The sequence below is a fragment of the Phocoena sinus genome, chromosome 5, assembly GCF_008692025.1.
Source record: "Phocoena sinus isolate mPhoSin1 chromosome 5, mPhoSin1.pri, whole genome shotgun sequence".
In the NCBI taxonomy this organism is placed as follows: domain Eukaryota; kingdom Metazoa; phylum Chordata; class Mammalia; order Artiodactyla; family Phocoenidae; genus Phocoena; species Phocoena sinus.
This window is the reverse complement of record NC_045767.1, coordinates 18,847,914-18,873,256: the sequence shown is the minus strand read 5'-3', so window position 1 is coordinate 18,873,256 and position 25,343 is coordinate 18,847,914. Positions and strand designations below refer to the sequence as shown.

Sequence of the window (25,343 nt, the reverse complement as noted above, 5' to 3'; positions counted from 1 at the left end):
ATTAAGCATAAACATTTTGTTTTCCCAATAGATATTTGCAAAAAAAAAAATCTGTACATCACAATCCCTCCATAAAGAAAGATAAATGCATTTGGTATTGATTGTATTGAAGGGGAAGCTAGAAATAAGAGGTGAGGAAACTCAAGGAAATACAAACCAAAAGATAATAGTGAGCAATTATATTTTATTTGTGAAGAATTGGTTAAAATAACTTTTAAAGAGTTTAAAGTTAGGCAGTAGTGTGGAAATTCTCATAAGTAGTTTATATATTCATGTACTCTTAAAATATGTTCATAAAAAAAATCTAAGTAGTTAACAGGGCCAAGTGGAGGCTAATTACACATGAAGGGAAAAAAATTCTCCATCTGTCACTCTTATCCGCTTACTGACACTGGATTGAGAGGGGAGTCAAGAAGCACTCATACTTTAGTGGGTCTGCCTCTCATTCTAACAGAATTTAATTGACATCTGGCCCCTGTCCCCCAGCTCCTTGGCTGGATGCACAAGTGCCTCTTGTCTTTACCCTGCATGTTGCATAAACATGTAGATGCCTCTTTTTTCTATGATGCTACAAAGGTAATTTTTTCTCCATTACTTATAGTCAAACTACAACTTCAAGCAGAAGAGAGAGGGGTTGTGTCTATCAAAGGAGTGTGTGCGAACCGTTACCTTGCTATGAAGGAAGATGGAAGATTACTGGCTTCTGTAAGTAATGTTTTCTCTTTTCGTACTTTTTAAAAAAAAAATTTAGCTTTTATTGCTATGAATTTACTAGTATTGGTATTATTAAATCTTTATTAAGGGTTTTACAGGTATATCATTTAATCTTCACATTCATCCTATAAAATAGAGTATTATACTCTATTTCACAGAGGCAAAAACTGAAGTTCTGAGGGTGTAATAAAGTAACCAAGAAAACACAGGTCATATGAGGCAGAGCCTGGATGGCACACCAGGAGGGCATGCCAGGCAGTCTTGACTCTAGAGCAGGAACTCTAATTCACTGCATTTTACTGCCTTTGCTGCAAAGCTATTAAACTATAGTCTTATTTTTAAATTATATTTTTAATAAATTTATTTACTTTTGGACGCATTGGGTCTTCGCTGCTGCACAGGCTTTCTCTAGCTGCGGTGAGCGGGGGCTACTCTTCATTGCAACGTGCAGGCTTCTCATTGCGGTGGCTTCCCTGTTGTGGAGCACGGGCTTCATAGTTACGGCACGCAGGCTCAGCAGTTGTGGCTCTAGAGCGCAGGCTCAGTAGTTGTGGTGCACAGGCTTAGTTGCTCCACGGCATGTGGGATCTTCCTGGACCAGGGCTCGAACCCGTGTCCCCTGCATTGGCAGGCGGATTCTTAACCACTACACCACCAGGGAAGTCCCTAAAACTATAGTTTAAAAAAAATCTTTATATTGTGCAGTTGTCTGAAGATCACTGGGATGGACATATAAAATTTTGAGTATGAGTTTTTAAGCTTATTTCAAATATGACATAGAAACACTTGCCATTTAGAGTACTATAAAATAGAGACAATAATGATTGTATCTCAGAGTTTTTGTGTGGACTAAATAATTTATATCGTGCCAAAATCAGGGTCTTATACATAATAGGTCCTCAAAATTGTTACTTCCTCATGTTACTTCTGATTTATATATAAGCTCATTAAGGGCAGGGGTTTCTCTTTTTTTTTTTTTTTGCGGTACACAGGCCTCTCACCGCTGTGGCCTCGCCCGCTGCAGAGCACAGGCTCCGGACGCGCAGGCTCAGCGGCCATGGCTCACGGGCCCAGCCACTCCGCCGCATGTGGGATCTTCCCGTACCGGGGCACGAACCCGTGTCCCCTGCATCGGCAGGCGGACTCCCAACCACTGCGCCACCAGGGAAGCCCTTCTCTTTTTTTTTTTTTTTACTTTTTATCACACTACTCCAGGGTCCTTGCTGCTGGCTAGTATTCTTTCCATTAATACAGGCTCCCTGTCAACTTCACCATTATTATTACAACCAGGATTGTATGTCTGTTGAGCAGACACTGTGTGGGGAATGACGCAGGGAGGCAGATCAGTATAAAAGACACAGATTGTACTTCTGTCTCATTGGGGGAGTAGATAAGACATGTACCTAAAAGTGTGTGTATATACAAACCACAGCCATAATACCAATACCAGTAGCCAGTTATATAGCACTTTATAGCTTTCCCCACAGAATGGATCTAATAGTACTGAGCAGTTGTGGTGTTTTGAGCTTAGTTTTTGAATTTTTTTCTGAGTGAAGAGCTTTGGATTTCTTTTTAATTAATTTTTTATTGGCGTGTAGTTGATTTACGTTGTGCTAGTTTCTGCTGTACAGCGAAGTGAATCAGTTATACATACATCCACTCGTTTTTAGATTCTTTTCCCATATAGGTCATTACAGAATATTGAGTTCCCTGTGCTATACAGTAGGCCCATATTAGTTATCTATTTTATACATAGTAGTGTGTATATGTCAACCCCAATGTCCCAGTTTATCCCTCCCCTTTTCCCCTCGATAACTATGTTTGTGTTTTACATCTATGACTCTATTTCTGTTCTGTAAATAAGTTCATTTGTACCATTTTTTTAGATTCCACATATAAGTGATATCATATATGTCTTTCTCTGTCTTCACTTAGTATATAATTTCTGTGTCCATCCATGTTGTTGCAAATGGCATTATTTCATTCGTTTTTATGGCTGAGTAATAGTCCATTGTGTATATATTTACATCTTCTTTACCCATTCCTGTCGCTGGTCATTTAGGTTTCCTCCATGTCTTGGCTATTGTAAATAGTGCTGCAGTGAACACTGGAGTGCATGTATCTTTTCAAATTACCGTTTTCTCCGGATATATACCCAGGAGTGGGATTGCTGGATCATATGGCAGCTCTATTTTTTTGTTTCTTAAGGAACCTCCATACTGTTCTCCATAGTGGCTGTATCAATTTACATTCCAACCAACAGTGCAAGAGGGTTCCCTTTTCTCCACACCCTCTCCAGCATTTGTTGTTTGAAGATTTTTTGATGATGGCCATTCTGAGTGGTGTGAGGTGATACCTCATGGTAGTTTTGATTTGCATTTCTCTAATGATTAGTGATGTTGAACATCTTTTCATGTGCCTATTGGCCATCTGTATGTGATCTTTGGATTTCTGAAGGGACTCAAACAGAATTACAGAGAAAAAGAATATTCAACCATCTGATTGATCATCTGACAAGGATATATTTATTATATTTATGTGATTTTTGTAGGATAAATAAGTCTCAGTGTAGTGGTGCTCTTTTTATGTAACTGAATAAATTTTAGAATCCTCTTCAATAGCTAGTATTTTTTGAGTGTACAGTATACTAGATACCATGCTAGGCATTAGGGTTATAAAACTGAATACAAAATGGCCTGTGCCTTTAATAAGTGACAATCTGGGGAGGCAGAAGTGTAAATAAGTATTCGTAATAATGTGTAAGGGGTGGCTTCGGTGTGTTCTTCTATATGTTGCATGTATGCATAGTAATAAAGGAAAGGGAGCGATTAAACTTGTCTAGATTGGGAAAAATGACCTACCAAGAGGATTTGACATAATGCAGAGGAAGGAGTTTATCAGGCAGTTCGGGAACAGAGGAATGGAGATCAGGATATAGATAATTCTAGGACATGGCACAGGCATGGATGCGGAAGGCTTACTAGGGGTTTCTCCAGAATTACAATTCACTCCTGCTGGAGTGTAAGGTGCAAAGGCAACAGAAGGTAGAGGGGAAAAGACGAGGCTGGAGAAGCAGGTAAAATGCCTGCTGAAGTACCTGAGCTGCTCTCAGCAGTGGGAAGCCATAAAGCGTTTTAAGAGACACATGAGATTTGAATTCAAGAAAGAGCTCTCTGGCAGCAGCGCAGAGGATGGATTTGAGGGGTCCAAGGCTGGTGGAGACAGGCCAGTTAGAAGGCCATGGGAATAGTCCAAGCAAGTGATGATCAGAACCTGGCAGTGACAGGATGAAGAGGATGGAGTAAAGTGTGAGCACTGAAGCTGACCCGAGTTACGAGTAGAGTCGAGGAAAGAGTCAAAGATGACATCCAGGTTTCTAGTTTGGATGAGGAGGTAGATGAGAAAGGGGAAGAGGAAAAGAGCAAGTTCTGGGAAAAGGTAAGACAGGTTCACATTTAGTCTTATCTAGTTTGAGGTGCCTAAGAGAAATTCAGGTGAAGATGTTCACTACATAGTTGGAGTTAGGGGTCTGGAGTTTAGAGAAGAGGTGTTGTGTTGATATATAGATTTGGGCGTCATAAGCATATATGTGGTGGCTAAAGCAGGGGAAATGGATGAGGTTTCCTAGGCAAAAAAAACATAGCTATGAAAGGCTGACTACTTGGAACTTTCACTTCTTCCACTGTTTTTTTTTTTTTCTACCAGCCTGTTGTCATCTCAAGGGATGATGTAATACTTTGGGAATCTACTGAAGTAGCATTTAAAATATTTCCAGGACAGTAAATCAATGGGTAATTTTGGATGACCTTGACCTTGTAGAGAGAAGAGGGGATAACCCTACTCTTCTCACCTCAGGATGTAACAAAACACAGTGTGAATCACTTTGTCTCCTGCAATAGTGTTGATTTGGCTACTGTCAGACAGTAAAGGTGGTGGAGGAAAGAAAGTAAATACATACAACATTTGCTTCTGTCTCAACTATGGACAACTCTAGTCAAATTGGCACTAGTCAAAATGGTTTTAAAGCTCTAGACTTTGCTATGTCTGTCTTGTGACTTCAGATTGTTACCCTGTGGTTTTCCACTTAAAGAGATTAGAAGATCCAGTAATCTGGTAATCATGGTGGCCCTGTAAGATAGTCATTGGAGGGGTTATTTATCTTGAGAACACAGGCTGGAACACAGGTTCATCTGTAATGATAAAAATAATTGTCAAAAGTGATGAAAACAGAAGCTACTCTACCTTATTTATTACATTTTTTAAAAAAAAATTGAAGTATAGTTGATTTACTATGTTGTGTTAGTTTCTGGTGTAGAGCAAAGTGATTCAATTTTAAATATATTTTCATATTCTTTTCCATTATAGGTTATACGAGATATTGAATATAGTTCCTTGTGATGTATACACTAGGACTTGTTTATTTTATACATAGTAGTTTGTATCTGCTAATCCCAAACTCCTAATTTATCCCTCCCCACTCTTCCCCCTTTGGTAACCATAAGTTTGTTTTCTATGTCTGTAAGTCTGTTTCTGTTTTGTAAATAAATGTCAATGGACATTTAGGTTGAGAAGTTACTCTATAGTGAGTCTTTGAAACTACTGGAGTCTGTAAAAGAGGAGACAATTTAAGACACTAGACCTAAAACCTGAGCTGTCTTCTCATTCTTAGAGAATTTTCTACAAGTTAGAATTCAGAGAATTCTGACCTCTTCTCTTGGCACATAGGCATTAAGCTTCCCAAACTGTTGATTCTGTACCATCAGAAGCATAAAATAAACAAATAAAACAATAAAATAAAACAGTGTTTCCTTAGCTAAGCAGGACCTTTCACAAGATTAAGGTCACAGCATTCTATTTAGTCTTAAATATATTTCTGTCCCCTTGGATGTGTGTTAATTCTTCCAGATACAACAGATTTCCTTCAAGCTGGTACAGTAAGAGTTAATTTAGCAATGCTCAGAAATTTATCACAAGCTCTGTAGGGACAATGCTACAGCTGTTACACATAAATGGAATATTCAGGATTTATCAGTTTTCTTTGAGGAAAGGCACCAGCCAAGATCCAGTTGTTCCAGCTCCTGTCACTGGATCTATTCCATGCCAAGGTCATGAGTCAATTTCTAGTCTTACCATTCAATTTGTGTGGCTCGCTGCCTTGCCTCTTCAGCAGCAATCCTCTTTCAGATTAGTCTGGGTGGGCTGTGTCAATTTTCAGATGAAAAAATAAGTGTCCCTAAAACAAGGGACACTTACCCCCAAACCAAGGAGGTGGTGTTGATTCAGGAAGTGGCATATTTTCCTCTGAGTCAGATCCATAGGCACTGAGCTATCAACAATAGCAACTTTCAGGCAAGAAATTAAAAGTCTTGACCCTTGGCTATTAATAGCATCTGTTCCACTGTTTAACAGGTTGAGATGAATCACTGATGATGAAAGACACTGTAGCTGGGGATGTCAGCAGGGACCTCACTCAGGTGACAATGGGAAGAGACAACTGGCATGTAAAAAAGAAAAACAAAACAAAACAACTTTGGGATAAGTCCAGTGTTGTGACCAGTAGCCATCATTTGGGGATGCAGATGTTCCTTATTACCTAGAGACACTGGGGTTTATGAACTTGCATTTGCCAAAGGCATAATTCTTCCCACTCTTCTTCTACAGGGCCCCACCCCATTTCAGACTGCTATGTTATGGCACATCCCTGGGTTCTTCTGCATTGTATCCTGTGTGCGATTCCTACACTGATTTGTAAAACATTATAGTTTCCCCTCAGAAAGAAGAGCATGCTGGATAATAACACATTTTGGTTTCTAAGAGTCAGGTTAGGTTGATTACTACCAGTTGAGAGTATTAAAAAAGACTCAGTAACTATATTTACCTGCCAAAGCCTAAATCTGGAGGCTGAAGTTGAGTAGTTCTTTAATATACAACAGACTCCGTGTTCCGTTCCATAGCAAAATAAATTTTGTTGCTATGAACAACAGAAGCCCAGGACAAATATTAGGATCTATGATTTCTTCTATGTTCAAAAATTGCATATAATGAGGTTAACTGTAGTCTTAAGTTTAAATCACCAAAGAACCTCAGTGTTAGCACTGGTATGAAAAAATCTGCCTGGTCTTTAGCTGCTAGAAAAAGTTGCACATTGTTTTCTATATTATGCGACAGATTGTGATAACCTAAACAAAATAATTCAGTAAGTATTAGAATGTGTGTGATCTGTGTTGATCCGTAAGAGTCAAATATGCAAAAGTTATGTATCGTATCTGAGAACATACATTTAATTACTGTAAAAGTAAAAATTTTTTTTACTTATCGAATAACTTTCTTACTTGAGGGGAAATGAAACTTAAAGAGATTTTTGAGGGTTCACTTATACAGAATGGTGATATATACTGATTAAATTTGTCAGAAAATGCAGTAAAGAAGAATATCATTTTTAAGAGATAAAATACTAGATTAAATGCAAAGGTTACTGCTTAATAAGAATTATTGCTTCTTTTAGAATCCAATCTTATAAAATTTTACGTAAGCTACATATATATTACAATATTAAGATTAAATTTAAACTTTTTACAATTTGTGTCTTTCTCAGTTTGTTTTGAAATAGTCAACACTGATACTTACACATCATGTCTGTTTCTAATTCTCAGAAGCTGTGTAAGCAAAAGCGTTCTTGGACTCGTGTTGAGCAAACTCTCTCATAAGCCAAAACTGCAAAATCAAAGTACTGTAAAAGAATAAACAATCCAAAAAACAGAGCATGGGGGAGTGAGCATAAGGGTCAATCTAACATTTAGCAGTGCACAAGAATTCTGAGGCCAATACATAAGGACGGGATGGTGGGGGGCGGCAGGGGGAGGAGAATTTACTCTAGTTCTTTTCTTATAGTATTCCAGGGCTTTAAGATTGTTTTAGAGGCTTAAAAATTGTTAAAGATTGGGAGGGATCTTAAAGATCATCTAACCCAGTCTTCTTTTACAGATGAGAAAAGTAAGGTTCAGAGCGGTTAAGTGGCTCACTCAAAGATACAAGATAGTCAGGGATCAAGGCAAGACTGGAACCCAGGTTTCCTGGCTCATAAAGATCCTCGCAGATGTTAGGATAGTCAATGGGTCAACTGGCTTGGTTTCCTCAGGGACTAAATTAGTCCATAAAATTAGACTATATTCTGTTTTTCAGTACTTAGGCTATATTTTCCTTGGTCTTAGTTCCTTTGTTCTTATTTAGATTTTGCAGTGCCATTGAATGGTATTTTTACTGTAACCTATATAAAAGTTTCATTTATTCATTAATTTAGTAAATATTTATTGATCACTATGTGCCAGGCACTGATATAGCAATAGAATAGAAGAAAAACAACAGAAGAAAATCTCCACCCGCCTGGCATTTATAGTATGGTGAAATAAAGTGGATATGTATATATAAATAAATGATCTGTATTTGGATGTTGTAGAGCACAGAAATGAATGAGATGCTTTTATCCCTCATAGTGTAACTAGAGTTACTAAATTCAGTTACTTGAGATTCTTTTTTTGTGGTCATACTTGTAGCCCTAAAGTCAGGTTTTTTTAAAAATAAATGTTGATTTTAGAATAGTAATAGGTTTACAGAAAAGTTGTGAAGATGCAGTACAGAGAGTTTCTGTATACTCCACACCCAGCTTCTCCTATTAACATGTTACATTAGTATGGTACACCTGTCATGACTAATGAGCCAGTATTGATACATACATCATTATTAGCTGAAGTTCACACTTTATTCATATTTCCTTAATTTTCAGCTCATGTCCTTTTTCTGTTCCAGGATACCACATTTAGTCATCATGTTCCTGTAGTCTCCCTTAGATCATGACATTTCCTTAGACTCTCCTTTTTGTGATTACTTTGACAGTTTGAGGAGTACTGGTCAAGTATTTGTTAGAAGGTCTTCGAGTTTGCCTGATGTTTTCCTCATGATTAGACGTGGGTTATGAGTGTGTGGGAGGTGGATCACAGAGGTAAAGTACTATTTTCATTGTATCGTTTCAGGGAACACGCTTATCACTAATAATATTAACACCTTGGTCAGCTGGCTGAGGTAGTGTTTGTCTCCACTGTAAAGTTACTGCTGTTTTCCCCTTTCCATACTGTATTTGGAAGAAAGTCACTATACACAGCCTACATTTAAGAGATGGGAGTCGGGGCGGGGGAGGTTTATGCTCCGTCTCCTTGAGGAGGAAGTATCTGCGTAAATTATTTGGAATTCTTTTGTATGAGAAACAACTTCTTTTATTTAGTTAATCATGTGTATCAGTATATATGTATGGATATTTATTTTGTACTTTGGGTTATAATCCAAAACTGTATTTGTTGTTCATTGTTTCAGCTTTGGCTCTTGGGAGCTTTTTCATTTGGCTCCTGTATTCTTTGACATACCCCAGTCAATGTGGTTTTTTTTGAGCACTTCCTTTTCATGTCCTCTAAGAGTGCTCCAGTCTCATCTTGTATATTCCCTACTCCAGCCCAGAATGAGCCATTTCTCTAAGGAGGCTTGGTTCCTTCTACTGGAAAATGGCATCAGAAACCAAGATCTGGGCGTGCTTGTTGCTACCGAGGTGTGTCTGCTTCCAGGCCCTCTTATCTGACCGAGCAAGGAATATAGGCATATACCAACCTGGATATATATATATACATAACTATAAATATTTCTACATTTAACCATCTATATTTAACCATAAATATTTCTATATTTAAAAATGAGTACATACTGATGTTATCCAACCCTAATCCAACAGTATTAGCCTTCCCTGCTGGCTTGTCTGTAACTACCCACTCCAATAGTGAGAAACATGGTTCCTCCCATTTCCTAGGGTCAGTTTTTCATTATGTATAAATATCTCACATCAGTTTACTTTCTTTTTGAAATTTCAAAGTAAATTAAATATATAGGCAAAATACAAATGAAACTATTTAAAATGTTGATATTTAAAATGTTGATTATGCTTTTTCAAACTCTATTTGATTCTTTCCTATTCAGATGCCCCTACGAGGGGTCAAGTTTCCAGCACCATCTTTAAAATCATTAGCATCACCGTTATCAGTATCAACAAATGGTTATTGTGCCCCTTATATAGGACCATAAGCTAAGCTAGTTCATGTGGATAATGTTCAGGCAAGTCTTGAGGTGTGGCCTACCACTGATGCATGACAGATTTATATTACTCTCATACATGTACATCTACATTCAGTTTTTAGATTCCATACCTTTTAGAAGTGAGAATATGGCTTATTGGAATTACTGTAACTTAAAACACTTCTCAGCATTCCAAATAAATTAGTACTTTTCAAGTTCCAATTCTGTGGTTATTAGCATTAGTAAGAGGGAAAGAAGGTTAAGTGATTTGTCTCTTGCAGAGTATGCGCTCAGTAAACACTCTTTATCTCCTTTAGGACATCTAATATTTATCTCAAACTCAACATATCCAAAACTGAATTCCTAATCTTTCTCTATAAAACCTGTTCCCCCTCACAGCTTTCCCCATCTCAGCAAGTCCATCATCTAGAACATAAACTTCGGTGCCACCCTTGATTCCTCTGTATCTTACACCGCACATCTGATGTGTCAGGAAACTGTGTTGACTCTACTTTCAGAATACATCCAGAAGCAGACAGCTTCTTACCTTCTCTGCTGCTACCAGCGTGGTCTGAGTCTCCCTCTCTGTCTAGGTTACTGAGCAAGCCTCTAACAGGTGTATCTGTGTCTGCATCTGCCTTTGGCCCAGAGTAATCTTGACAGCCAGAGTAATCCTGGAAAAATGTCAGATCATGCTCAAAAGTCTACAATGGCTTTTCAGTTTCTCAGGATAGAAGCCAAAATACTTACAGTAGCCTATAAATCTCCTATCTCATTACCTCTCTGACTTCATTTCCTTTCCCCTTCAAACCCTCTGCTTCATTTCCACTGGCCTTGCTGCCCTTCACACACTTTAGGCATGATCCTGTTGTAGGGATTTTATACTGGCTTTTCCCTGTCTGCTTGGGATGCTGTTCTCTGGTATCTGGAGGGTTAACTCCAGCTCCTTCAGGTTTTTGCTCAAATATCACTTTCTCAGTGGAGCCTACTGTGGCCATGCTATTTAATACTGCAGCCTAATCTGTACCCACATCATCCCCCATCCCTCTTATCCTCTCAGTTTTACTTTTTCCCATAGGATTTATCGTATTTTAGCGTACAATTTATTCAATTATGCTTACTGCTTATTTTGTGTCTCCTCCAGTGAGAATCTGACCAGCACAAAGGCAGGGATCTTTGTTCACTGATGTATCCCAGTGCCTAGAAGAAAAAAATTACGTTAAATGAATAAATGCATTATTTGAGCTGTGTGCTTTCTGTATCCCAAGATTATTCTTAAATTAAAAAAAATAAAGGAAAATAAAGGAAAATGTAATTTGATGAAAAGGTGTCAGATGGATACATGAGCAAAGGGTTATCATTTATTTTTTTGGAGTATAGTTGCTTTACAATGTTGCATTAGTTTTTGCTGTGCAGCAAAGTGAATCAGCTATACGTATACATATATCCCCTCTTTTCTGGATTTCCTTCCCATTTAGGTCACCACAGAGCACTGAGTAGAGCTCCCTGGGCTATACAGTCGGTTCTCATTAGTTATCTGTTTTATACACAGTAGTGTATATATGTCAATCCTAGTCTCCTGATCTATGAGCCTTGAGTTTTAGATTCCTCATTTGTTAATGAGTATATATGATACATTATGTCAGAGGATTGTTGTGGTATTTATATAAAATGATATGCATGAGAGCAGTCAATAACCATGAATTAAGGGATTTCCCAGCTCCTGGGCCTATATAAAATAAGGCTTGAAGGCAAGGTAAAATTTGTTGTAAGCCCTTTAGGAGCTACTTACCCACTTCCTCTGTGATGTCCTCTGAAGATCTCCTTTTCTCTTAAGTTTGTAATGGTGAGCAGTTAAACATTGAGTATAGGAAAAAAGCTCTGTGAATATGTTTATAAAGGTTAAAAAAATTACACTGCATCAGTTTTTAACAGGATTATTGACATCACAACCAATGAAGATGATTTGTAAACTTAGGATGGAGAGAACTGAAAATTGCTTAAAATGGGATGTTAGATGCATGCTTTTATTGAGACTGAATTTTGGCTCTACTACCCATTAAAAGAATGCAGTTTGTTTTCAAGTGCACATCAGCTGTTTAGTAACCTTACATGTCCGAATGTTCAGCACAGATGCACAATTTCCTTCTCTCCCCTCTGTGTAAAAAGGTACAAGTAACCTCTGTTTAAAAAATAAAAAAACAAACTTGTGGTTTCCATAATGTATCAATATTATCCACTTAATCCCCGGTACTATTTCTTTTCTCTAAAATACTAGCATCTGGCTGAGAAGGCAAATATTACTGGCATGGTATGTATCCCAGTTGGCCAAGCATTATAGGGAGTGCTAACTAGCAAGGTGGGGCACCCTGTAGGCTGACTGAACACCAAAAAATGAGCATATCAACGTCCTGAGGATAACTGACTGATGTGGTTTAGGTCTATTTCTGGGAAATTAGCCCATGAATCTCAATGCTGACCTTTCATGTTATCTTTATGATTACATGACTTTTCCTTTCACTCTTTACTTTTCAACTCCAGACCTTAAACCTGGAATAGAGAAAGAGGAAGATTTTTATTGGTGGCACTAAAAAGTGACAAGATAAAGTAAAACAGGTTAACGTCAGTTAACAAAGGAAGCACAATAATTTCACCAAAGGTAGCAAGTATTGGCTACAGAGTATCCATGCCACTGTTATTGCATTTGAATCTCTTTGAAAATCATGAGACAGTCCTGGGTATCATATAGCTGGGTCCTTGTGCAATGTATGCTTCTTTGTAAGGCTACCTGTGATTTATTTGCACTTAAGTTCCTTTCTTAGTAAGTTACAAAAAAAAAAAAAATGAGCAAACTAGATAAGTTTGCATTTCAGTTTTTAAAAGTTCAGTTAACAGTAGTCAAAACATTAAAGCCAAGTAAATATCCAGTAAAATTCTTATCTCTAGAAGCCGACTTACAGGAGCTATTAATCACTTTTAGGTCTTTCTTGTTACTGGATGTATGTCTTTTTGGAGACCACTGAAATCTATGTTCATGGGATGTTTCAAGTCTGAGCCAGTGTGGTTCCTACACCACCTGTGTGCTCCTACTGCCTAGCACCTGACCTGTCCATCGTGGGGCTGGAGAATGGTCCTTGGACTGCTCCTCCGAAGAAATGTGCTTGAAACTGTCCTGCTGATATGCTGTGTTCCTGTCCTGTGTCTTTCTGCAGACTCAGATTGTGTCAGATTTTGGCCTGTTGAGTCTCACTACTTTGATCGTCCTGCTGAACCCAAAGCACTGTGTACTGTCATTAAATATTTAACATGAAAAGTATGACAACAACTACTAATTTTTCCTTTGTTTTTCAGAAATGTGTTACAGACGAGTGTTTCTTTTTTGAACGACTGGAATCTAATAACTACAATACTTACCGGTCAAGGAAATACTCCAGTTGGTATGTGGCACTGAAGCGAACTGGGCAGTATAAACTTGGCCCCAAAACAGGACCTGGGCAGAAAGCTATACTTTTTCTTCCAATGTCTGCTAAGAGCTGATCTTAATGGCAGCATCTGATCTCATTTCATATACCTCATGCAAGAAGAGGTATATTTTAGAAATTTGTTGATGAAAGGAAAAGAAAAATGTATACAGCTATCTGCTCAGTTTACGTAACTGGTCAGATAACCTTTTATCTAACAGTAAAATATTTAACCATTGCCTTAGTAAAACAACAACAACAAAAATTCCTGGAAAATGCATAGACTTCCACTTTTTATATAGAATTTGCCTTTATCCAGTGAAGCTTACTTACAGCTACAATCTTTTTCATACATTTGCTTCATTTGAGAAGAGGCTTTTAAAATGTGCATACGTACAAACAAGTTTTCTTCACGGAAATCATAGACATTAGAAAATTTAAGTCAGATATTTAGTTAACCCAAATGTCCACTACTTCTTATAATACGGCACACATTAATCTACAGGTACAATTTACTTAAACATTTTAAAACCATGTAAATATAAATCTAATCCATGCCTGTCATAGTTTTATAACTGTCTGGCAGTTCCTTGTGATAGACTTTATAGAACAAGCCTGTGTAAACTGCTGGAAGTTCTTCCATGGTCAGATCAATCTTGTCAAACCCTTCTCTGTATCCATACAGCAGCAGCCTAGCAACTCTGCTGGTGATCGGAGTTGTATTTTCAGTCTTGACTAGGTCGCTGAGATCCATCCACTCACACCTTAAGCATTCACGCTGGCAAAAATTTATGGTGAATGAATATGGCATTAGGCGGCAGATAATATACATATCTGACTTTCCAAAAGCTCCAGGATGGGTGTGCTGTTGCCGAATACTCAGGAGGGACCTGAATTCTGACTTTATACCAGTCTCTTCAAAAACTTCTCGAACTGCTGTATCTCCTACATAGAAGAAAATGTACAAATCAATAAGGATCACATTCTTAGGAATTTAATCATCAAAGATTTTCAAGAAGCATTTTCTAAATGCTCAAAAAGCACAACTTTACCCTAAGAAAATAAAGTTTTCAATGTAAACTCTTTGCCTTACTGGACATCCTGAAGTACCGAAGTATTTTCTTACCAATGTATATCTAAGAAGCTTTTGAAATACTGAATATTTCTTTGGCTGCTACTTGCAGGCTTACCCACTTATATATATATATATATTTTGGGAGTCACATTTTAAAAAATGCTTCCTGCTTTATTTCCCCAGAGGTGAAAACATAGGTTGCAAAGCTGCAGTTAATATTCCTACGTATTTTTTCATTATTATCCTGTTCCTGATTACCCATCAAAACTGCCTAAATTTATAAACATCAGAATTGAGAAAAAGTGATCCACTCTTCTTTATAAAAGTCTGGAGAGCTACAGAAGGTACTGAACTATGAAATGATTCAACTCTCCCCTGGTCTCTGCTGGGACTGTCAAGCCTCTGAAGTCATAGAGCTGTGAGTGGAATCCCACCATGGTTAATTTTTGGCATTTTCTTTGTTTCCTGCATTTCAAAGAACTTGGATTCATTCCTCCAACAGCAAAATGCAGTCATTTCATCAGAAGTTTTCAAAAAACTTGCAATTTACAGAATTTTATAATACAACTAGGGTTTTCACATTTTATAAGGTTGATTTTTCAATAATATGCAAATTTCTGGGACAGGATTTTTATTGCCAATAACTTATTTTTGTGGCTGCTTTTTCTAAATATCCAGATGAAACTCCTACATGGGATTTCTCTAATTTTATGATGCTCTGTCATTGTCTCCCAAAGTGTTTTATAAGAAGCCCCTAAAAAAGCTGCCTTCCTTGCCTATTTGCTGGGAAGCTTCACAATTGCCACAGGTACAAATTTTTGTTCAACTACCCTTTAATGCCTCCATTTTCTTGTTTGTCAAATTGTCAATTATATTTGTCTTCTTAGTAGTCCTACTAGTGAGGAATAGGCAAGGAAGAGCAAGTCGTTGAAAGAAAAAAAAATGTCTCAAATGTTTTTTCTGATAAACAGCTCTGGAAATATGCACAGGAAAAGTGTTTAATATATAAGACGTTTGTCTGCCATACTTGAATTATATGTGGATTTCCCTTATAATTGAGATTTGCCTTAGGTCAAACATGGTTAGAAATTATATTTTTAAACTGAAAACATAAAAGAAGAATTTATATGTTAAGGAAAACTTGCCTTAATAAGAAAGCTAATTTTTAGTAGTATACATGTTTGTTATTAAATTTGTTAAAGATTGTGGCAGTAGTCTTAAATTTTATATGTCATTTGCTGATCTGACTTAAAAATTGTTTAAATGTTTATTTTTATTCTTTAAACACTTTGAAAGATGACCATGGGGGTCTTGTTTAGCTTTTAGCAACACTAATCAAGTTTGGCATTTAGTTCTTGAGTCTGGCCTGTTGATGTGTTATGGAAGCACAGGACAGGGCTGGTGAGCGAAATCTGCCCTGCTCAGCAGTCACCACAGCAGTTGATTCAAAATTGGTGCTGCCTGGGTAGTTTGATCCGTTTAATTTGAATCCATGATATTGACTAGACTAAAAGCTGAATGGGCAAATAAGCGCTTTTGTATCTAGAAGAACCCCTTCCATCTTAAGATTGAAATCTCTTCTCCAAAGATTTTACCATGAATTTAAAGATTTTTCTATCTAAAGTGCTTTATTCTCCTGTACCTTTATTATTTTAATGTACTGTAAGCTAAATTGAAATAACTGTTTTATAGGTTTGAAGAACATAGGAAAAACCAAGAGGGTTTTGTTTTTATTTTTGCTGGTTGAAAGATATGTTTAAAAACGTCAGTGTTTTGTTAAGTTAAAGGACAATAATGAAATGGAATTTATATTTGTTATTTCTATTTTCTAATATTTAATAGGATTAGATTGAAATAAAAGGAAAAACTGTGCAGAATATGGGTTTTTCTGGTGTTTGTTTCCCTCTGACTCTGGTACACTGATGAATTCTGATCAGATCCCCCTGCTTTAAAGACCTTTGGCTATGCAGGGATGCTCTTCCTGTCAGTGGTAATGAGATTTTTTTTCAGGAAGGCAGCGTCTCCATTTTTAACCTTGTACATGTATTGTACTCTTAGAGTATTATATTATATGAAAACCTAAGGATTGCATTCTATTTTGTATACGCCCCCTTAATGATTTTCCTTTTTTTTTAAGCACTACGGACAATAGTGCTTCATTTACCTAGTAGTATCAAAGAATGAATGATTCCAAACAAATGTGCTTCTCAGTTAACTACTGTTTACTGCTTAAGAGCCAATATGAATGTTTGCACATTTGTGATGGCAGTATACCTAAAGTATATTAAATACTTTCCTAAAAACAGAGCTTAAAGAAAATAATTTAAATAATTCCTGGATGATCTGGCTTCATCATTAAGAATAATCTATTATTGTACTGTTACAAAATAGAAATGCCCTCTATACATAGTCTTCCAGATCTCTACTGTCAGTTATCATTTCTAACTGCTTTCAGGGTTTTATCAGTTCTGAGGCAAAGCTTCAATTTACACTACTCCTAGGTAGTGTGGTGAATGCCAATTGCTGCTTTTTTCTTACTTCCACATGGTGAGGTGTATATACGATCTCTGAATAGGTGGGTTGTTGTGACAACCACAAACACACAAAAAAAAGTAGTGAATTCCTAATAATATGGACTTGAAGTGTTCTGGAGTACACTCAAACCTACAATTATACACATTTGGCTTGGAAATGTGTTTCTCCATTTAAATATATCTGAAACTCAGACTATCCATAAAAATTCAAATGAGAAAAGTCAATTCATTTGAGAAGGCAAGACTCAGAAGAGGAAGCTACACAGACCTTCTCCTGTAGACTGCTGTTTGCCCAGTATCAACTGGATGAGGATGTAAAACATAAACTTAACTAGTTCACGTGATGTCATATCACATAAGGATAGTGTGAGATAATCAGGAGCTCTAGAATAAATGCCCTTCTCTTTCAACACTTGCACCACTACAAAATCCTTTTTATTTCAACAGAAGGCCTAGCAAACTCTAAGCAAAAGGTCAGTAAGTACCTAAAAAACAAAATTTGCTATGGATATATCTGAATGTAGTGAATTTACTTATAGGATATTAGGAGTTGATTCTATACTACGTATAGGGCATTTTAAATTTGTGGAACATTAAAAAAAATCGTTTCAAGTATATATATATATTTAAAATACTTAAAAATAATTTAGGACATTGCCTTCATATAAATGATGGCTAAAGAGACTAGGGGACATACATATTGAGGAAAAAGTCATAGACAAATAATACTGATATGAAATGAGTTGATTTATTATGATAGGGACTGCACTTAACCCAATGGTTTAAGGAATAGGTAGGAAAACTCAGTTTCTATTCTTTCCTTCCTGTAAAATCCTGACATAATGAGCTCAGTAAATTGTTTTAGGAAGTTATCTTTCATTTCAGACTTTCTCATTTGAGACATTTTACTATGCTTTGGCTTTCTATCCAAAATAAACAGTAGATAAAATTTTCATAAACAGAAGAATTATGTCACCACTGTTCTATAATTGACTTTACAAATAATTCTTATTTCACAATTCATTTAAAAGTTACTCTTCATCCTTGTGTGATAGAATGCTCAAGAATTTGTTTTATCATAGTTTAATTCCAACAATTTTAGTTATATTCAAAATAACCCTTAATGCTAAACTTGACTGATGTACATCCAAAGCTTCTCATTTTCAAGCAAATTAATCTAGAAGCAGTCCTAAGCAGAAAAACAGGTGTTATGCTCCTAATGTTATTATTTATAACAATGAAATAAGTTGTAATATTGGAAGTTTTGCTGCTAATTTTATATCATCCCTGAAGTAACTTCACTGAAATTTTCTGACTTAGCCTAAACCAATTAGAAAAGTTAAAATCTTATTCTCAGCTCTACAGCAAGAAAGTAAACATATGAATTTCCTCAACATTTTCAAGTCAATTAAAGATATGTAATATACACACCAATATCTTCTCCAGGCTCTGACAGGCCTCCTGGAAACTTCCACATATTTTTCAACTGCAGTATAAAATCAGAAAATAAAGTTAACATACCTTTTATTCACAAACATACACAAACACACGAATGCCACAAAATTTACTCATAATTGGTCAAGGTGGTTGAGAATTTATTTTTTGGTTAATTATATGCAAATTTTTTTCAGCTTCCTTCCTCACGCCTCCCTTCTTTTTAGGGATAACTGGTGACTTGTGAAACCTTTTCCCACCTTTTTCTTCAGGAACTAGAAGTGGTTTTGTTTGGTTAATGTGATAAATTCTGTATAAGTGAAACAGTGGGGGGGGAACATCTACTGAATTTGTGTAGTTAAAAAAATTTTGCTGCTAGTTTATTAAAAAATAGAGGAATCTTACTGATGCTGCTATAAATAAGTAGAAAATACAGTATAAATTTAATCACTAAAGTATGCTACTTTCAATTTTCACATTTACTTTCTGTATTGTGTCTAATCAGATATGTTCATCTTAAGATTTCTCTTATTCTCTGTGTTAATGATTTTATGTACAAATGTAACTGCTTTTCATGGGAAGTGTGAATAAAATTGATTAGTTTAAGTTTGTGGCTTTTTGTATATCATTTCTTTTTTTGATGGGGAGGGGCAGGTGGGAAGATCTGATCTAGGAATGGGGATAAATGTGGAAAATTTATTTTAAATAATTCTGCAGTGACATGGGACAATATTCTTATGGCTGACACGATAACTTTTTCCTGTTAGGATTCTGTTGTATCAATCCATCACCATGATAAAAGCTGAAGAATGAGAAATTATGACATCCTCATAAAGGTACTGCAGCTTGGAGCCAGTACCCCTCATACTCTTCATTCATAAAACAAGTTTATGGACCTTTACTGGTGTGCTTTGTGACCCACTCATTTCCTGCGCAAGAGCTTCTTAAAGAATGTGTCATTTCCCAACTATGCTAGGTTGGAGCCCAGTGGCATGGTTCCCAGAGTTTCCACAGACTTGATTATGTGGGTACAGAATTGAGGCTTACCCTTCTGTGTCTGGCTCAGACTTGAGATTAATTTATAAAGCATATTATGTTTTACTTTTTAAATGTAGAAATATATCTCTAAGAATATCTCAACATTACATGTACTGTCTTTGGGGTTCCATTTTGAAATTGTTCCAGAAGCAATGTTTCTACAAAAACTATGCAGTCTTTTGTCTGCTAGTATATTAAACTTCACCACCATAAATTATTTCTAACAAAAGATGTTATAATAGGGCAAACAATTCTCCAAAACAAAATCAACTTTTAAAAATCTTTACCTAGACCTGATTATAAATAATTGGAAACTTTTGATTAAATTTGGAGATAGGAACTTATTAGAAGGGGAAAATGCTAGCTATAAGGATTGAAAACAGCTCACACACATTTGACTTTGATTATTTCATAAACCTTAGGTATGGAAAGATTATTTTTATGCTGGTGATTAGTTTGCGATATTTTCTGGCATCAATTAGGTTTAAAGAGCTTATTTTAAAACAGCTTCCTCCTCCTCCCCAAAAGCTTGAGCTTACATTTAGTTCTAAGTGGTAGGTTGAGAGGCCTAAGTTTGAAAAACCTGGTTAATATTGTAGATATGATAGATCAGTGGAGGGACAAGTAGGTCTTCTCACTTTTTTTTTTAACGTTAAAAAATACTCCCACTAGCTGGGTTTAGCAATATAATAAGTAATAATAATAAATATTACTAGGTAATGTATATTGAATGTCCACCATGTTCCAGATACTATGCTAAATGCTTTAACAATTATACACATTTAAACTTTATAGTAACCCCACAAGAAACTATTACTGTTCCCATTTTTATTTTTTTCCATTTCTTTTTTTATTGAAGTATAGTTGATTTACAATATTGTGTTACAGCAAAGTGTAAAAGTGTACAGCAAAGTGATTCAGTTATACATATGTTTTTCAGATTATTCTCCATTATAGGTTATTATAAGATATTGAATTCAGTTCCCTGTGCTATACAGTGAATCCTTACTGCTTATTGTTCCCATTTTAGAAGTGATGAAACTGAGGACAAATAGGTTAAATAATTTACCTGGAGTGGCACAGTGTGTAGCAAAACTCACAGTTAAAATCCAGGCAATCTGATTCTAATCATCTTTTAAGAAATTTAAAAAGTTGGTTTGCTATTTTCATACTAATTCTTTACCACTATTTGCTGCTTTTTCATTTATCTTTTGATCTTCAGACCTCATTGGAACATTCTATATAAACCCAACGAGAATCTGTATCCTAGTCTTACATTCCTCCAGGGTTTGTGAATTTGAACTAAAACCTAGTTTGGTATCAAACGTCTTTGTATCTACCTCTTGCCTGTGAGTTCCCTATCAAGAATCGTTTGATTGGCATGAGATTTATTTCTCTGCTAATGATTTACTACTACTCTGCTAGTGATTTACTGTTACTCCACTAGTGATTTGCTATTACTCTACTAGTGATTTACTATTACTCTAACACTTCCAGTATATTGTTTCATAGGGGAAAAATTACTGAGGAAGGGGTAAGGTTGGGTTTTGAATATGAACAGTAACCCATAGTTTCTGTTTTCATCCTTGTTCTCCCTTCTAATAAAAGACAAAACGTCTCTATGCTTCAAGTGTAAAATTGCAAGATCCTTTTCTCCCTAATCTTAAAAAAGGAACTTTCCACTCTCTTCTAAAAGAAATACTCTACTCAGACATTCTCTTGCCTCTTTGCTTGTTGGGTCCTACCCAACATTCACATATATGACCCCTCCCTGCTTTGAGTTAGTCAGGTCATCTAGTTCCTGAAGCATATCTGATCTGATTTTTACATACTACAAAAGGCAGTTATCCTTTTAAATTATAAAGATGTGTGATTTTTTTTTTTTTTTTGTGGTACGCGGGCCTCTCTCTGTTGTGGCCTCTCCCGTTGCAGAGCACAGGCTCCGACGCGCAGGCTCAGCGGCCATGGCTCACGGGCCCAGCCGCTCCGCGGCATGTGGGATCTTCCCGGACCGGGGCATGAACCCGTGTCCCCTGCATCGGCAGGCAGACTCTCAACCACCGCGCCACCAAGGAAGCCCCAAAATGTGTGATTTTAAAGCATATTCAGAGTATTTCCAGCATATTGTAGAATGGTGAATGTGTTGATAAATTTTTCCTATACGTTTGCCAATTATAAATCTTTTGTGTGTGTGTGTGTGCACGTGTGTGTTTGTAGGTGTGAGTGTAAAACAGAAGAGTGTGTAAATGATGTACAGTGGTCCCATCAATCACTGGAACCTCTTTCCTTCCTCGGTGTTAGGAACTGCTAGCCCCAATAGTAAGCATTTTGGATATCAACAAAGGGTATTATTTTTTTAATGCATTCTTCATACTAACAGAGTGTAAGATATTTTCTGTTAAGGCAATTTCAAGTTTAATACCACTGTTTCTTATGAAACCTATCCTGAAGATAAACTCAAGTTTATTTTAGCGTTTCTAGAATGGGTAAATAGGAGTGACTCATTTTCTGATCCTTTTTCTCACTATTTTTCCAACCCCACAGACATCTTCTGTTTTCCTAAGCAGATGATTCGCTTCAGGATCTTCCCTGGGTGTGGCTGCTGAAATCCTAACTAGGAATTTGTGTAAACAGAACCCCCCAAAGACTATTAATTTCTTTCAAATAGAAATTGTCTAATCTCAAGAACCTAGAACAAGGGTACAGACTTGCTAGCCTCTTCCTTTTGGTTCTTATATTATTTGACTTTATCATTCTTCCCTAACTCAAACTTGGTCAGATGCCTGAGATCTCATTATCTTTTCTTTTCACTGTTCTGGTCTTTAATGCTACTACTCTCACTCTTCAGAATTCAGAGCCACTGTGTTTAGATAAATCCAGTTAACTACAGTATTATCACTGTTATGTGACGGATGCTACCAGAGATGTCTTAATAAGTTTGTTCATTCATTCAATAAAAATTTACTGAGTCCTAGGTTTAGGGCATACAGAAAATTAATGCACAATATGGCAAGGCTAGTCATTCTCTTTCTCCTTATACTACTGTATTTTTCTTAATAACATTCACCATCACTTTATATATTATTTATTCATTCACTTATTATTTGTATCTTACCTATTTGAATATAAGCTCCAGATGTAGAAACTTTGTTTTGTTCACTAATGCTTACTTAGAGCTTAAAACAGAGCCTACAACATAGTTATGTACAGGAACTCAGTAATGTTCGGCAAATGAATGAATAGGTCCCTACCATTAACTCAGCTCTTTAGCACCTGGTTTACAAGGTCAAGCCACTGTTAGGTCTTTTGTTCCTCAAAATCATGGGGCAGGGACAAAGGAAGGGACTATATGGGTAGGAAAGGAGAAAGGACATGTTTTAAGTATTTCAGCTTTGAGTCTGAGTGTGCATTTGCTCATGCAAAGAAAGGAGAAAAAATGGCTCAGATGTCTGAAAATAACGCTAATTAGTTATTTACAGCTAATAGCTATCATTTATGCTTCAATTCCACCTAACACCAAAATAATTACAGAAATTAAATATGATTTAGTCTCACTTTATACTTTTTATTACATTGAGCTATACATTAATACTGTTTTTATATTTTATTGCTCTGTTAGATAGATCTCTGTTCATAACTTAAATCAAAACCCTAAGTAAGAGTATCACTTCTATTTAATTCACAAAGAAACCAAAGTCTTATATAATTTGAATTTGTTTCTAGCTTCTGCCAATCCCAGCTGCCTAGAAGCACGGTGGGGATCATGATTAGGTTCTGAGCAGCAGTACTTTCTCTTAAAGAACCAATCACTGGCAAGACTGAAAATCAGCAAATGAAGAATCTGGATGCCCAGTGTTCTAGTTTGGAGGTTCTCAAACTTGACCGTGCACCTAAAACACCTGGAGGGCTTGTTAACACACAAATTGTTGAGCGGCATCCCCAGAGTTTGATTCATCAGGCCTGGGGGTGGGGCAGGGGTGTGAGAATGTGTGGTTTCTAAGAAGTTGATACTATGATTGTCCCTCAGCTTCAAATTCAGCCTCCGTGCTCTGCCTAGTGATGCTGGAGCTGGGACTCTGCTAAGCAGTTTTGGTCTTGCCAACTGACTCCCTGTTAGGCTCCACCAACAGACTGCAAGGCTGGAGGAGGAAGAAGGGAGCAGCTCCTCCTGTCTGCTTCCTGTGGGCTTCCCATGTGCTTGTGGTTCCTGTATTGCCTCGGCATGCTGCTTCATTCTGGCAGCAGCAGTTCCTTCCCATAGCAACAGCCAAATCCACTTTGCAGTTTCCTAGCATTTCCAACATGAGCTTCATTGTGTCCCCTCCCCAGAGACACTGGCCAGCTGATGCTGGGTCCCAGGCCCTCTGAGTCCAGAGACATCAGCAGCTGAACAGCATTTCTTATTAGAGATTTGATTAGCTATGTGCAGTCCCAAATGAAGGGATGCACAACCTACCAGAATAGTATAAAGATTACCTTAAACTGAAGACATATGAGATACAGCAAGATGCAGAAAGAAGCCTTTTCTGAGATTCCCTTTATCTGATTAAAGGTAAAGCTTTCTGAGGACAAAGCTGCCATAAATCCTTTCTGGGGAGCTTCCAGCGAGGAAGGAAACTAACCTTCAGCACCTGGTGAGAAACTGCATACACAAACTTTATTAGAAGCTGCCATAACTTCTAAAATTACTCTTTATATCCTTCACTTAATCATGTCCCTTTTCTCCATAATAATTTTTCTTCACACACTTTTGTTCTAACCTCTTTTTTTTTCTTTAGGCCAAATATGTACTGTTTAAGTATCATCGTTGGCAACTGAACTGAATGGAACTGTCAACCTAAACAATACAGTGGCATCTGTACTATGTATTAAAAAAAGCGAAAAACTACCTCCCTAAAAAACAAACCCCATTCAAGTGAAGTCTTTTGTATCCTATGCAAAGTATGATAGGCATTGCCATAAAACTACTGACTCCCTCAAAAAAATCCAAGTTTTAATTCCATTTATGTTTTCATCTGCTTTAGTTTAGTGAAAAGATTCCTCTCTAGGCTTAAATTCTGACTCTGCCAATTACCAGTTGTGTAATGTTGAAAAAGTTACTGCAACCTCTCTAAAGTTTTTTTGAAAAATGGAGATAATAACGAATACCATTATTAAATAAGAAAATTTATGCAGAAGTATTTTGTCATCACAATTATCATTATTTATCTGATTTTATTTCTATTAAATAGCAAAACGATGGAATTAAAATAATTTTGTTTAGCCTGAAAACCTCATCAATTAGGATCACGAATGCGTACTATAATAGGAGAACAAGTGACTTGGAGAATGGTCGAGTGTTAGCAAATGTTTGGTTATGAATTTTTAGTAGGCTAGAAGCCATAGCAGAGCTGGTGCTACACTTTACTTGGGTTTTTAATCCTCTTGAGATATGGCTGTTGGTTCCAAGAGACATCAAATAAACCATTTAGGAACCTATCTAGGGTTAATTACTCAAAAGTCCCCCCAGCTTAAGGGTATGACCTTCAATTGACCCTAAAGGCAACTGACCCCCAAAGGAAACTTAAGGTGGAGGATTGAAAACTCTCCACTCACATCTTTATAAGCCCATGTTACAGGATGAAGAATGGCTAAAACAATGCCACTGTGGATAGGTCTCTTGGAGTTTTTGTTTAGTCATTAAGTCTTGGGTCTCCCTTTGTTTCCTGACTACCTTGGAAAATACTAACAAACATTCCAGAAAACACTAGCAATTATTTCTTTGAAACTAAGATGAGCAAAACTAGAGAGGCACTGAATGCAATCATGATTAACTGAGAATCATAAAAGTTTTTAGTCATTTACAGTGGAGTTTAGGCAAATTTAGTATACATAGTTTTGACTATTGCCCTGTTTTAAAAATAAAGCTCAATTCAATTCTTTCCTTTTCAATTGCTGCAATACAGATTGCTCTGGAAGTTTGATTTCTGCAAA

The 25,343-nt window shown here is 36.6% G+C and overlaps 2 protein-coding genes across 8 annotated transcripts in view; one reads left to right on the top strand and one right to left on the bottom strand.

The window, feature by feature from the left end:
• FGF2 (fibroblast growth factor 2) overlaps positions 1-18,943 on the top strand; it is a 62,959-nt gene extending 44,016 nt beyond the window's left edge. The window contains 2 exon segments of the mRNA XM_032631950.1: positions 602-705; positions 13,180-18,943. Coding sequence (XP_032487841.1) covers positions 602-705; positions 13,180-13,365 — 290 coding nt within the window. The 3' untranslated portion in view covers positions 13,366-18,943.
• NUDT6 (nudix hydrolase 6) overlaps positions 13,555-25,343 on the bottom strand; it is a 42,780-nt gene continuing 30,991 nt past the window's right edge. For 4 of the 7 annotated variants that reach the window (XM_032632790.1, XM_032632786.1, XM_032632792.1 and 1 more), the window contains exons 4-5: positions 18,330-18,384; positions 13,555-14,234 (exon numbers count right to left, since the gene is read on the bottom strand). In XM_032632790.1, coding sequence (XP_032488681.1) covers positions 13,837-14,234; positions 18,330-18,384 — 453 coding nt within the window. In that variant the 3' untranslated portion in view covers positions 13,555-13,836. The other 3 variants (XM_032632793.1, XM_032632791.1, XM_032632794.1) reach the window with 3 other exon arrangements.